The 16,360-nt window shown below is 35.3% G+C and overlaps 1 protein-coding gene across 3 annotated transcripts in view; it reads left to right on the forward strand.

The window, feature by feature from the left end:
• kri (uracil phosphoribosyltransferase krishah) overlaps positions 1-16,360 on the forward strand; it is a 532,528-nt gene that overhangs the window by 55,427 nt on the left and 460,741 nt on the right. For all 3 annotated transcript variants that reach the window (XR_016549938.1, XM_090409241.1, XM_090409240.1), the window contains exon 5: positions 6,142-6,303. Coding sequence is in view for 2 of the 3 variants with exons in the window: in XM_090409241.1 (XP_090265367.1) it covers positions 6,142-6,303 (162 nt within the window). In the remaining variant the exon portion in view is untranslated. The remainder of the gene's footprint in view (positions 1-6,141; positions 6,304-16,360) is intronic.

Here is a 16,360-nt window from a genome sequence, read left to right on the forward strand (position 1 = left end):
TCTTAGACTAATTACGAACTGTCGCGATCCTCTCTCTCCTTCCGAGATGTTTACAGTATCATCTGTCAGAGTGGGATCCAGTACTTGGGACAGACAGGATAGGTCACATTAATAAGAATTAAAGAACATAAAAAATATTTAAGTTAAGGGACATTACATCCCATATTGTTTCATAGCCGAATAAGAAACTCAAAGAGTTTCATGCCGAATATAGTGAATATATAAAGTTTGGCGAGTCCAAGTGCAAGCAAATACCTGGATAGTGTTACAACTGACCCTTTAGGGTCAGTTCCTAAATAAAAAATATATTTAATATGGACAACCAAGAAGTGGACTTGTTCAACATGCCTTGGATGAAGACCATTTCATCAGGGGTGAAAAGCAAAGCTGCTACATATATATCCCAGTTTAAATTACAAAGACTATTCCTGGAAGCAACTAATATGCTATAAAACTCTCTGAACCATAATAGAAGTGATGGTTTAATTGTATATAAATTTTGGTGCACTATCCTATCCACCCATCAGCAATAATCACAGAAATCACTGCAGAGAGTGCCACTGTCTCCCTCCATACAAATGACTGCATTGCTCTGGAGGTTGTTTTAATTTTAGTCTTTGCCAAGTGTATATTTTCAATGTATCTTTGATAATAATAGCTTTAGCTGGCAAAATATCAGATTGTAAATATTTAGTTTATTTAATAAATTAACTATTTCATTCTTGTTTCTACATAGCTTTTTCTAGAAACTGCAACATGAATCACTACAACTACGGAAATCTGAATATGGAAATCCATCAGTAAAAATAAAGCTTAAAATTCAAGCTTGTATCTCAAAGAAGAAGAAAAAGACCTCTAAAATTGAAACCTCAGAATGAAAAGAATCTAATACACAAAATGTATTTAAGGAAAACATTATCAATTTTCTGATATGTACCATCAAGAAGTGAACAAAATACTATGACAGTACTACATAATTAATCTTACATGATTAATATTCTAATATCTTCCTCCAAATTACTCTGTGACTTGTCAACATCCCAATATCATCAGCAATTTTCTGAAATGTACCCTCAGGGGGTACAGAGGCTACTATTGCAGTACTACATAAGTAAATTTACATTAATGCTATTCTCCTGCCCACAGTTTTCCTCCAAACAGTCTATTTGCTTGTCGGCATACCAGTATTGTCATATCTAACATTTTAGTCTTCTAAGGCACTTCTGACTCAATCCACCTAAATGTTGGTCTTCCTGTGTATCTTTTGCCTGCTATTTTGCCATCAAACTTATATTGCTAACCTTTCCTCTCCCATTCTGATGAAGTAACCATACCACATAAGCCCTGCTTATGTGGTATGATCACTTTTTTGAATGATGACAATATCAAGTTCTTTCCTACTTTTTTTTTAATACAATTCTGCCATTGATGTCATCTGTTCAAGCCCCTAAATTTTCTCAGAACTCTCATATTCATGGTCTCTGATCTTTGATCACGAGCTGTATTTCTAACTAAACTCTCATATCCATAATTTAAAACTAGTTTGAATACTGTCTTGTATACTACTAGTTTGGTGTTATTATTATTATTACATCACACCTTCAGGGAGTCCAAAGACTCATCGAGGGAGGGCTACTCTACAACTCTTCATCTCACTACTCCACCAACCTTCATCATCTAACACCAACGCCACTACTGCCGACTACCACCACTAGTACTTTCACAGACAATCACAACATCCATGCCCACGGCAGGATTCGAACCCACAACCTTTTGGCTGGAGAGTGGATACGCTAACCACTCGGCCAGCCAGGCTGGCAGGTGTTTAGGCTAATTTCTCTCTTATTCATTATAAATTCATTCATTTGACTCCCCATCATACTAGCTTGGCTTATTCTTTTTTCTGTTTTCATATTTAGTTTGCCATCTTCACTAAAAACTGTACTTATATAGCTGAACTATTTTACTGATTCTTCTGTAGGTTCTCCATCAAGAGCACAGCGGAAGATTTTTGTACTACTGCTGCCTGTTATCATAATTTTGTTTTTTTTTTAATTGCTGATTTTGATGCCAAATTTGTTACAGCTGTGATTCAATTAAGTTACAGAGTCCTGAATATTTGCACTAAACGTGTTTGAGAGTACATTATCACCTGCCCTTAAGTGGTTGCACAATTGTGATATAGTATTTTCCTAAGCTTATTTTCACAGCTCTCAACATTAATTAGTTTAGTGTAATTAAATGCTTGAAATTTTTGAATAACAAAAATGCTTTTTAACACTGTTATTTAAAAAATACAACTATCTTGCAAAGACATGTCAAAGACCAGATCATGTTACTGAGTGAAGTCAGCTCCACATTAAGTGCATAACTATTTTCTTGTTTTTCTGAATTTTATTATTTGTCTTTCCTATTAAAATTAAATTATTGTTTATGGATAATTTATATAAATTCATTCCTCATTATGAACAATAAATGAAAGAAAACACAAAGTTGTGATGAGCTTTGTGGTATACCTGTTTGCCAGCCTGGTTGACTGATTGGTTAGCATATCTGCTCTCAAGCCAAACGGCTGCAGGTTCGAATCCTGCCATGGACATGGATGTTTGCGATTGTCTGTGAAAATACTAGTGTGGTGGAGATGGAGAACTGCGCAGTAGGTGCCCTCCCTCGATGAGTCTTTGGACTCCTTCGAAGTGTCACGTAACAATAATAATAATAATACATTATTATTATTATTATACATTTTAAACCCACATTAAAGTCGAGCATAATTCTGTATAATTATGTGAAATGTATAGTGAGAATTAAAGAATGTATTACTTTCTTTTTCATCATAACATTTAGTTTCTTAAAACATTATCTATAACAATATTTATGTAAAGTATCCCAATACCTTGGGTAAGTAAAAATTTTTTAGTAGATTTAAGTTGTATTTTTGGATCCCTGCCTTTTGTAAACTTTTGTATCTTATATACTTGCAAACAAATATCTTGTAATATTTGGATGTTGTGAGTGCAAGCAGTGTGAATGAATTCAAGAATAAGTATGATAGCCGGTGTGTGTAGTATGTGGCCTCCCTCGATGAGTCTCTGACTCCCTGGTGGTCTCTCTTAATAATAATAATAATAATAATAATAATAATATCAGATATCTTGGGGGGGGGAAATATCTTGTAAACAGTAACATAGCAAGACTTCTTTTTTTATTTTTTTCTTGTGCCTTCTCTTCTGAAAATCTTATGTTGAAACATGGTGTGTTAGTTATGACTGTTCTATATCCTAAACAGAAATCAAGCAGGCACACCATGTTTCAACATAAGATTTTCAGAAGAGAAGGCACAAGAAAAAAAAAAAAAAAGAAGTCTTGCTATGTTACTGTTTACAAGATATTCCCCCCCCCCAAGATATCTGATATTATTATTATTATTATTATTATTATTATTAAGCAGAGTTATTATGCCCTTTAGTTGAAAATTTTCCCCAAAATTTTTCTGTGTCTGGGATTCATTTCCTACAATGCTGTTTAGATCTCTAAGGATAAGGTTTTTTTTATTTTTATTTATTTGTTATCAGCTGCCTTCTCATTATGACCAGAAAAATTCCTCCACTTCTTCTGTGATTCCATAGATACAAACAAGTTTCATTATTTGCTTCTCCATTTTGAAATTTATGCACATAACTCTGCTTGAAATTGCCTGCCATGCAAGAAGTTCACCTCTTGATGAAGACTGTTGAGTGTTGAATATTGTTGCTACTCTTTCCTTTCTCTGATCACTGTTGGCCAACTAACATCCTATATTTTTTTTTTATTTAGTAGGATCTCATCTGTTTTAGGCTTCTTTTTCTCAGTAGCACTAGTTATGTCCTGTGATACTTCTCTAGTTCTTGTAGTTTGACTTCTTTTCCATTGATACTTCTTATGTTATGCTACCATGGAGTTTGTTCCAGACTCCGTGGAAGTCTGAGTTTTTAGTGTCCCAGCTAGTATGACATCTCATTGTTGTACCATCATATTTTTTTCTAATTTAAATCAGTGCAGAATACAGTTTGGTCAGCTAAGTCCCAAATTGTCACAGCATTTTCAGTATTCAGGATAATTGGTATAGGTGTGCATAATGTGACGACTAAGGAATGTGGAGGAGTGGACATTAGATCAGAAGCCCCAGTCAATTCTCCGCATTCTTAGAGGTTATATGGAGATCTCCTCCTGGTTGTCTGGCTTTTATCCTTCATCAACCCTTTTACAAAAAACAGAGGTAGACAAAAGAAAGAAAGAAGAGGTGAGAAATTTGACAGTGAATGGATGTTGACCAGTTGCTTGTGTGCTTATAAGCTTAAGGGAAAGTGGGAGAATTACAGGCAGCCAGTTCAATGGAAGTGTCCACGAAATACCTTTAGTGACTGAAGTGAGTCTATGAGAAAATGGTTATTGGGAAAGGCCATGATGTAAGTCAGCCCAAGAGGAGAGATTTGATTATTCTTGGAAATTTTGGTGTTATCATATTTGAGGGGGGGGAGGGTCTTGTGCAATTTTTGTTGTGTAAAACAAGGACTGCATTTCAGTGTGGACAAATTATTCTCATTCCACTGAAATATTGCAAATCAGTGTTTAAGATATTGATTATAGAAAATCTTGTAGCTCAGGATATTTGTCAAATTAAAAAGAAAAATCGAGTGCACTGACATCAGCAAAATTGCAGATAGGATTTGAGGTTAGTGAGAGATAGTCATTTGTGAATAGGAGAAAGAGTGTGAGTGAAAGTTTACAGAGCCCTGTGTGCTCAGACATTAGTGAGGAAATCTGATGAAAGGAAGCACTCTCTCTTTCATCAGTATCTTGTTGTCCCATTGCATTGGAGGAACTCTTTTAAAGAGGCCGCATATCCCAGTAGAATCTGCCAGAATTCAACAAATTTTAAGTGACTTAAATGTTTTTTTTTTTTTTTTTAGTTTTCTAATCAAGTTAGTTTCTTCAATTCGCTACTTTAAAAATATGTGGGATAATGAAATAAGGAAATTAATAATAAAATAAGTAAAGTGTCAAATATTTTGATTCTACATGAATCTGGAATGAAAATAAGCAACATCAAAATAAATACTAAGTTCTGAATACAGGTAACTCTCATTCTATGCAGGAGTTGTGTTCTCAAGAAATTGCCATGTATATTGAAAACAAGTAAAACAGGAGACTTACACATGGGATAATAGAGGTTGTGTTCCCAAACAAATGAGATTCCAATCTTTCAGGATTAATTTAATCGAAACTGCACTTATTTTTCATACCTATTAAGACACAAGGGTAGTAAAATAAAATATTCAGTACATATAAAACAAATTACTATTAAAATAGTTCTTCATTTTCAAGAGTACATCGGCAACTGTCCCAGAAAACATTCACTGAAAATCTGTAATGTAATCCAGCCCTTCTTATTCACTCTCAAAACAACAGGCAGTATTTCCTTTTCATATTTCTTTAGTGATCACAAGTTTTCTGAGTGATACACCATGAGAGGTCTTATTTTGTAGTTCTGAAGCATTGCCTCCCAAAAGTAATGTGCAGTGGTCTTTGGCAGCTTTAAACCTAGTTATGGTCTTCTCTTCAATGGATATATAGGTATGACTGGGCACATGCTTCCAAAACACTAAAATGTCATCTAGGTTAAACACCTGCTTTGGTGTGTAATCTCCTGCTAACTTTGCTTTGAAGAGATCATGAAATTTTTCATTGGCAACGTGATCTGCAGCCTTGCCCATCGTGTTGAGATTGTGGAATAGCAAATCTTATAGTGGTCGAACCACTCACAACTTGCAGCAAAAGATGTCAGTTGCTTTCATCTTTTTTCAGATCTTCATACTTACAGAGTAAGACAACACTGCATAAACCAGTAAGACTGAAAGGACACTAAATGGGCAATGAACCACTGAGCACAGTAGATGGAGGCAGGGAAAAAAAGTGCATACATAGAGGCCTCCTTGACATTGGATAGGAAACAGTAATGGTCCTTATGTACCAAAATGAAACCATGAGTTTAATCAAAAATGTGGATAACAAAAGCACATATAATGAGAATTACCTGTATATTCAATCCTTTTATTTTTATTTTATAGTATAATGATATTGATTTTAGGATTCTTGTAGGAGAAGCAATGGAGCAAGGTCTACGAGACTGCTGTCGTTCAATACGTATTGGGAAAATTTTGATACACAGTGATGAGGATACCCATGAAGCCCATGTAGTATATGCAAAGTTTCCAGAAGATATAGCTACCAGAAAAGTGTTATTGATGTATCCAATTATGAGTAAGTGTCATTAAGATCTTACATTTTAAAATATATAAAACATTATTACGTTATGGCTTGGTTTATATTTATAGTTTGTAATGTACAGTCGATTATGTCATTTCCTGATTTGAATGTGATGTTTTCACTTGTATTGAAATAGCTTATTAAATTTTGCAGATGCAACAAGGCATACTGCTTTGGATGACTTGATTTATAATAATTTTATAAGAGGTATTATATTAGGTGGTATTATTTTGGGAAAAGTATCACGTTACTAAAAGGAAAGCAAAAAAATTGCATGAAAATGTAAGGAAGTATGTTGGAATTGAGTTTGTTCTGAGATTAATCACTCATTAGGATATGATAGATCAGTTTGGGCATGGAGGACCATCAGGTGCATAAGAACATCGACCTGTAGATCAGCCTTGGTGAGGTTAATACCTCATGTTGGAAGTTTAATGGAGTATTGGGCACTAAGAAAGGATTAAAAATTAATTTTAATGCTTCCAATATTTTATCAGTCACTGAGACATCTTCAGGGAGTACGAATAATACATAACGCACATACAAAGGCAACACAATACTCAGTGAAACACATGGCTATGATGATGATGATGTTAAAGTCCTATCTAGTGGCCTAGGATGTAAATTGGGACCTCTGATGATTAATGTTTCCCAACTTTTGGGAAGTTTTTTTCACATGTTTTACATTTGGTTGATTTCTGAGTGTCCGCTGAAGATTCCATAAATAGTCTTTCTTGTCTAAATGACAAGATAAAACACGATGGTGGTTTTCTCCCAGAAGATCCTGTGAGTGGTATCCAATACATGGTTCCGCAAGACCAGATCGACCATAGTCATAGTCATGATGACAGATGTAAGTTTTGTGTTCATCTAAGTGGACGTTGGCTGATCTACCTGTCTGTCTGAAGTAAGCCAACTTGCAGGAACAGGGTACTTTATATACTCCAGACACTGAGAGAGGAAGGAACTGATCTTTGGTAGAATGGACAAGGGTAGTAAGTTTCCAATGGGGCTTAAAAGCTGTGTAGAGGTTGTACATTTTTAAAGACCTGGCTATTTTTTCTGATGTATTCCAGATGTAGGGGATGGTAATGGCATTTCTTAAATCCTTCCGAAGGCTGAGGATTGTGTGTGTGTGTGGTGGGTGAATTGATTATTTTTTAATTCTGTAAGCACTGTAGCCATTGAATAGGAATGTGTCATGCATATGGTTGAGTTCTGTTGAAAGAGAGGTTCCACTAGAACAAAGATTGTATGCTCTATTGGTTATAATTTTAATGATGCCTATTGTTGGGAGAGGTGGTGGTGGGAAAGTTTGTGAATGTATCTGCCTGTGTGAGTGGGTTTTCTGTATACAGCAAAGGATAGGTTTACCATTTGGAATGCATGTCACTAAGGTGTCTAGGAAGGATAAACTATTGTTATTTTCCTTTTCCATCATAAACTGGATTCTTGGATGTAGACACTATTCAGGTGACATAGAAAGAAGTCTAATGTGCCTGGGCCATGAGGCCAAATAGAGAAAACATCAGGTTTGAGGGGGGGGGGGGGCTGAAAAGGAAGGTGGATGAAAGGACAGCCTCAACTTACATGGAGAGAAGGCACTCTGGAGATAATGCAAGTCAGAATGTTGCAAGAACGCTCCTGGGATGACCATCTGCAGTGGAGAAGGTAACTACAAGTCAATTGCTGAGGTAGAAGCACCTTTAAAAGAAATGTAAGGATTTGTATAATAAATTAATATATAAATCCTCGTGTAAAGCATTCATCCATTATGACCTTTCTTGTATGCATAACAGCAACCAAATACGAAATACAGAAATTGGATAATCTGAAAGAAAGAATTGTATGATTGGTATATTACAAATATAATAACTTTCCGGCAGAAAGCAGTCCACTGACACAAAAGTTTCTAAATATTCATATAACATCATCATCATCATCATCAAATTCTGCCATGTACCCTCAAGGGGTGTACAGGATATGACAGTACTACATGAAAAAATTACATCATTACTAACTTCCTATCTACAATTTTCCTCCAAATCAGTCTGTTACTTGTCAAGACTCCAACATTATCAGATCTTATATTTCTATCGTCTAAGGCACTTTGTACCGTATCAATCCACCTATATCTTGGTCTTCCTCTGGGTCGTTTTCCTGCCAACCTGGCAGAGAACACTTGTTTTGCTAATCTTTCCTCTCCCATTCTATTTAAGTGACCATACCATCTGAGATTAGCTCTGCTAACGCATTCCGGGATGCTGACAATGTCAAGTTCTTTCCTAATATCCTCATTTTTAATATGATATTGCCATTGATGCCATCTGTTCACGCCTCTAATCTTTCTCAGGACTCTCATATCTGCGGTCTCTAGTCTTTGGTCAAGTGTTTTACTTCTGACCCAGCTCTCAGATCCATAAGTTAAAATTGGTTTGAACACAGTCTTGTATACAGCTAATTTAGTGTTCCGACTAATTTCTTTCTTATTCCATATGAATTTATTCAATTGACTTCCCACGATACCAGCTTTGCTGATTCTGTTGTCTATTTCTATATTTAGTTTACCATCTTCAGTAAAAATTGTGCCTAAGTAGCTAAAATGTTTTACTTGTTCCACAGGTTCTCCATTCACAACACAGTTGACATTTTCAATGATTCTGCCTATTTTCATTGTCTTTGTCTTTTTATTGCTGACCTTCATACCATATCTATTACAACAGCTATTCAATTTAGTCAGAGAATCTTGCAGACTTGTAGCGGATTTATTTAGAAGTATAACATCATCCGCATAAAGCAAAGAGCTGACATTAACATCTCCAATTTTGATATCAGGTTTAATACCACATTCCTTCATAATGTGATCCATATAGATAATGAATAACAGAGGGGATAATGTACATCCTTGTCTCACACCAGATTTAACATTAAACCATCTTCCTGTACTTCCTTCAATTCTAACTGCTGACTCACAACTCAAATACAGACTAAGTATTGCTTGATATAATGCCCCATTGACACCATATAACTGCAGCGTATTGAATAGCTTCTCTCTTGGCACCATGTCATATGCCTTTTCCAAATCAACAAAACTTAAATACAGATCTTTGTTATATTCCCATGCTTTCTCGACTATTTGTCGTAAAGTGAAGATCTGATCCTGACAGCCTCTATTTGGCCTGAATCCAGCTTGTTCTTCACCAAGCTTTTCTTCCACAATTCTTCTCAACCGTTTCTCAAGTATACTTGCATAGATCTTGCCAGGAACACTCAGTAGGGAAATACCTCTGTAATTCTCACATGCAGTTTTATTTCCCTTTTTATATATGGGTACTATGAGAGCTCTACTCCAATCATCAGGAATTCGTCCCTCTGTCCAGGCTTTCTGAACTATGCAGTGCAGCCACTGTAAGACTCTTATACCACCATACTTCAGCATTTCTGGTCGAATATCATCTACTCCTGCTGCCTTTCCACATTTCAAGCCTTTGATGGCTTTTTCTACTTCAAGTATGGATATGTATTCCTGACTGCATGCCTGGTCAGTGTTTTTTATCACTGTACTGTCATCACTGCTTGTTTCATTTAGCAGTTTTTCAAAGTAATTACTCCATACTTCAAGGATATCTTTTTCTCCTGTTTTCATTTCACCTTTATCATCTCTAATTCCTTTTACAGCACTCTTTCCTCCATTCCTAAGCTTCTTCAACAACCTCCAGAATATTTTGCCACCTTCTTGATATTTATTTTCTATATTCTTGCCAAAGTCCTCCCATGACTTTTGTTTAGCTAGTTTTACACACTGTTTAGCTTTCTTACATTTGTCTCTGTATTCTGTAAGAGTAAAAGCTGACTTATTTGCCAGGAACTTTTGATATGCTTTCTTCTTTTCCTTCACTGCCTCTTTAACTTCCTGTGTCCACCAGGGAGTTCTGATTTTTTTATCTTTGCACACAACCTCACCACATGCCTCTCTGGCAGAATCAATCAATGTTTCCTTCAGAGTTTGCCACTGAATCTCCAAGGTTTGATTCCTGTTCTCAAACTCTTTCATTTTCTTTTCAATAATATTTCTGTATTTTAGTCTACAGTTTACATCTGAGAGCTGCTCAACTTTTATTCGCTTTAAAACTTTCTTACATGTTATTCTTTTCAATATGAAATTCCATTTTATCCTGCTCAAGACTAAATAGTGATCACTTCCAATTTCAAATCCTCTGTACACTCTGGTATCCTGCACCAGGGAGAAAACATCACTATCAACAATAACATAGTCAATGAGACTTTTCTTATTCCTAGCCTCTTCTCTCCATGTGAATTTGTGCACATTTTTATGTTGGAACATGGTGTTAGTAATAACCAGTCCATGTCCTGAGCAGAAATCCAACAGATATTTGCCATTATTATTAGCTTTGCTCTTTTCTCCAAATTTTCCCAAAATATTTTTGTATGTCTCCCAATCATTTCCTACTCTGCTATTTAGATCCCCAACAAGGACCAACTTTTCCTTTTTCATTGTGTCAGTTGCTTTTTCTAAAGCATCAAAAAATTCCTCCACTTCTACCTTAGTAGAGCCTTCTGTGGGACCATAGGCACAAATAAGTCTCATTGTCCAGTTCCCCATTCTCATATTTGCCCACATTACTCTACTTGAGACTGACTGCCATTCAAGAAGATTAGCCTCGTATTTTGTGTTGAATACTATGGCTATATGGTAATACTATGACATTACTACAAAGAAGAATATAGAACAGCATGAGAACCAACTTACGTAGTTCATCCATTTACAAGCAGTGCATTCCGCCTCATTCACTGAAACCATTGAACAGTCAATGCTTACTGAAATACTCAAATATGAAGATGTAAACATTTTACAGTGGCTACCACATAATTCAGAAGCCTGAAATTATTCAGAATGATTGGTGTAGAACTCTCATCGCATTCTTCTACAGAATAGAAATAAAAGTGGAATTACAGAGGAATTTCCTTCCTGGGTGTTCCAGGTAAGATTTATATAAACATACTCAATAAGAGACCAAGAAAATTTATGGAAGAGGATGAATACTTGGGAAGCCTAAACTGCGTTTATGCCAGATATGGGTTGCAGAACTAGAAATTTATTAGATGTATATTTCTGCTAATAGTTGAAGGAATCATGGTAATATAGCAGGGGTCTGTATTGGAGATCTGGAAAAGGCGTATGATGAGATGCCAAGAGATAACTATTAAAATTACATTTATATTTATAAATGGAACATTATACAAAGCAGTGCATCTCAAAGAAATATTGACTGTATAATTGCTATTTCCAAACAACAGTGGTCTTGGCTATCATTGATAGCTAAGGATGAAGACCAGCTGCCTATTGATTTCCAAACGTCAGAGCTAAAAGAGTTCTGTATTCTTTTCAGGAATAAGAAAGACATTAGTTGATATTCTTAATTTTATTTTCTATACAACAAATATATTTATTCATTTATTTTTAAGTTTTCAACAATGACCAGTCTTGATGATAACTACATGCTATGATATATCATCATGGAGTTCATAGACAAATCAGGAGAAGACAGCCTCTGGAATTCATTAAAAACTGCTTTATGTATATGGCAGAAACTGTTGATATGAGAAATATTAGAAGATGATTTAGCAAATAAATCTAGAGACTATACTTCTCAAGTATGCCCAATCATCTGCTTAAAACAGGCAGGCCATCACATAACTATAACTGATGAAAAGCAGAGAAAGGTAGATGACTGAGGTCACTGGGGACATGTGGTTATTAAAGAACACTTTTCTTTAAAGCTCGGATGTTATAAGTCTAAATGTTCAAGTATTTAAATTTTTTTGATTTCATTCTTCATCAAAAAACTGAGATTTTCTTACCTACCTTAAAAAATTAAGGCTTTCCAAGTCAGGTATGAAGCTGTTAGCGACTATCTTTTGAGGTAGTAAAGGCATTATTTTGACACTCTTTTAAATCCAGGTGAGATTATCAACAAGGATAAGTACTGTGGGTACTTTTCTAGAAAAAAAAATTATTCAGAGAAAAAGAAGACAAACCTGAATTTATTAGACATTACCTTACTTCTTGATAATGTTAGGCCACATGCTGCTGTGCATAAAATTTCCAAGTTTGGTTGGATAGTCATTCTATATCAAGCCTAGTCTAACCTTAACTGACTGTTATTTATTTGATTTCAAGTGACTATAAAGAGTCACTAAATATTTCTGGTTTCATTCAAAAATAGGCATTAGTATTCATCCTGCCTTTATATTATTATTCTTGTATGACCACAGAGTTTGATGACCAATTGCACAAGCACACGCACACTAACCATTATTCACGTAGTGCTTACCATACATCTTCTTAAACTCATTCATTGACAAAGCACTATGACCACCTATGTCAACCTATTTCACCCAATTCCATTCCAGCCATTCTCCATACAAACAAACAAAAAAATCTAGTCTTCTCACCCTTGCTAACCATACTTTTACATAACTTCTTGGGCTGACCTATAAGAATTAAATGTTTAATGCTCGTGTTTCAGTTCCTCTTTCCACATATCATACATATTTTGTAACCCACAGATTTCAATCTGTACTCATAGGGAACATTCCATAGCCCTATCACTTGCCTCTAGATCCTCTCCACTACCTTCTTAACCCCTGTTTCCTCCAAGAAACTTAGTTGACCAAATATATGTATAGTAGTTCAGGTGCATTTGTTGTGTTGTCCTATCTTTCTGACTGATTCATTTATGTTGGTTAGTTGAACTTATCTTCATTTCTTTAAATTCCGTTTTTATTTGTCAGATGTTGATTGATACTGATCTGAACATAAAGAAATTTATATTATCCTGTGCCACCTTATATTCAGATTAGTTTATATATTGTAGAGGAATCAATCATCAACTAACGTTTGCAATCTCACTTTTCTACAGGCCGAGGTTATTAATATCTTTTAAGGCTTCCGCAGGGTCCGATAAATTTTTATGAGCGGTGCAATGAAAGAAAATCAGGCAAACATTAAATTGAATTCAATAAAACAAAACATTTAATGCAGGGTTATATAACATGTACATCCAAGTATAACTTTCTAAACAAGATAATGCAATTGAACAAATCCAAAATATCTCTGAGATACAGGTAGCATTTCAGTTAGGTTTTAAGATTAAAGCCAAAAGTCTTAGATCTTATTATTCAAGAGATAAGTATTTCTATCACACTTTAGAGATAAGTATTTCTACAACTTGTCTCTATTCTATGAGACAATTCATATCATCTACACATCGATTTAGTTCTGGTGCTCAGAATAGATACAATGCGTTAGGTATCAAATATTCAACTCTGAGTTCTCTATAAAGATGGAATTCTCTATAAGTCGACAGAATATATTCTGTCGACTTGTAAGAAATAGTTCTCACAGTTCAAAGTTCCAGAATTCACAATAAATATTCTTATAGTTGGCTTCTCTAATTCACTTCTAGTCTATAAACACGTAATTGAATTACAAGGCAGTTAACAATTCAAGGGGGGAACATTTTAGTGCTTTATTTCTTCGACTATTTATAGTTAAATACCACAGCTAGGGTTAAGATAAATTAGGCAGAACTAACTTTCATTTGCTTCACACCGGATGTAAAAAGGATAAATCTTACCGGGTTACAACTTCAGCACATTGAATTTTCTTAGGCACATTTTCAAAATTCCTGTTAACTAATTATCGTGTTAACTGAAATGTTAATCACAGAGCTACATAAGTCTTGACACATTGGATTTACGTCATGTACTAATTCCTTATTTTCCACTATGTATTGACTTCAGCTCTACAGTATTCTTCCTCTAATCATTAGGAATCTATTGTAATATCAGAATTCCATAGAGGTAGTTTTTAATGCCTATTTATTCCCGGTCCCTTCCTTGTCGATTTTTCCACATATCTCAACTTGCCTTTCTTTACACACAACTGGTCTCTTCGCTGTTCCTAAGCTTTCTCCCCAGATTACTTTCGTTTTCCAATCAACTGCGTTTATTCTTCCCACCAAAATCCGGTTCTAGTCAGTTCAGCTTACATCTACTGGCTTGTCTCCATATCATAGCTGTTCACGTTCTAAGCACGCACTAACTAAAAACAACTCCGTTTCTCCTTTACTAGCCAATCAAATTCAATCAGAAGAATTACATAAAATCATATCAGCAGAATTCCACATATTTAGATTCTCTTTCAGAATTAACAAATTGGGTAATAATCCGTAGTTCACATAAAATACATTTAATAAATACATTATGATAAATACAAATTCTTATAATATATATACATAGCTTCTTACAACATTAACATAGGAATAAATAAAATAAATTGAATGACATTTTAATACAGATCCTTTCAGTACTAATACATATTCTAGATTAAATAATTAAACAATAATAAACAAATTCTGGGGTGCTTAAGGGTCAAAGCTGTATAACTGAGAGGAAACCTCCACATAGCCTTTCAAGGAATGCGGAGAACCGACCAGGGCTTCTGACCTAATGTCCAATCCTCACCTTCTCGTGGTGCACCCTGTTGGGTATCTACTTTGATACTGAACGAATGAGGATGGGCTGGCAATTTGGGATTTAGCCGACCAAATTGTATTCTTATTGGTTAAACCAAAATAAAAAATGATGGTACAACATGACAAAATTTCATGCCGGCTGGGGCATCGCCCGGTTAAACAAGGCCCCCGTTGTTTTCACCAGGGAACCAGGGTGAACAGCGAAAAGTCAGCTACTTGAACAAATCTGAAAACAAACCCCAACTCAACATCACCAGAGTTAAAGATCGGTACTATCAACGTAAGAAGCCTGAATGGCAAAGAAATGGAGCTAGCTGAGGAATTAGATAAGTACCAGATCGACATAATAGGGGTGTCTGAAACAAAAAAGAAAAAAACTGGTGAGATCTTTCTGAGCAATAAATACAAAATGTTATATTCAGGCAATGACAATCAAGGAAAAGAAGGAGTAGCCATAGTATTCAACACAAAATACGAGGCTAATCTTCTTGAATGGCAGTCAGTCTCAAGTAGAGTAATGTGGGCAAATATGAGAATGGGGAACTGGACAATGAGACTTATTTGTGCCTATGGTCCCACAGAAGGTTCTACTAAGGTAGAAGTGGAGGAATTTTTTGATGCTTTAGAAAAAGCAACTGACACAATGAAAAAGGAAAAGTTGGTCCTTGTTGGGGATCTAAATAGCAGAGTAGGAAATGATTGGGAGACATACAAAAATATTTTGGGAAAATTTGGAGAAAAGAGCAAAGCTAATAATAATGGCAAATATCTGTTGGATTTCTGCTCAGGACATGGACTGGTTATTACTAACACCATGTTCCAACATAAAAATGTGCACAAATTCACATGGAGAGAAGAGGCTAGGAATAAGAAAAGTCTCATTGACTATGTTATTGTTGATAGTGATGTTTTCTCCCTGGTGCAGGACACCAGAGTGTACAGAGGATTTGAAATTGGAAGTGATCACTATTTAGTCTTGAGCAAGATAAAATTGAATTTCATATTGAAAAGAATAACATGTAAGAAAGTTTTAAAGCGAATAAAAGTTGAGCAGCTCTCAGATGTGAACTGTAGACTAAAATACAGAAAGATTATTGAAAAGAAAATGAAAGAGTTTGAGAACAGGAATCAAACCTTGGAGATTCAGTGGCAAACTCTCAAGAAAACATTGATTGATTCTGCCAGAGAGGCATGTGGTGAGGTTGTGTGCAAGGATAAAAAAAATCAGAACTCCCTGGTGGACACAGGAAGTTAAAGAGGCAGACTAAAATACAGAAAGATTATTGAAAAGAAAATGAAAGAGTTTGAGAACAGGAATCAAACCTTGGAGATTCAGTGGCAAACTCTCAAGAAAACATTGATTGATTCTGCCAGAGAGGCATGTGGTGAGGTTGTGTGCAAGGATAAAAAAAATCAGAACTCCCTGGTGGACACAGGAAGTTAAAGAGGCAGACTAAAATACAGAAAGATTATTGAAAAGAAAATGAAAG

The sequence above is a fragment of the Typopeltis vanoorti genome, chromosome 19 (assembly GCF_054136105.1).
Source record: "Typopeltis vanoorti isolate ZY-2024b chromosome 19, IOZ_Tvanoo_1.0, whole genome shotgun sequence".
Lineage (NCBI taxonomy): Eukaryota > Metazoa > Arthropoda > Arachnida > Uropygi > Thelyphonidae > Typopeltis > Typopeltis vanoorti.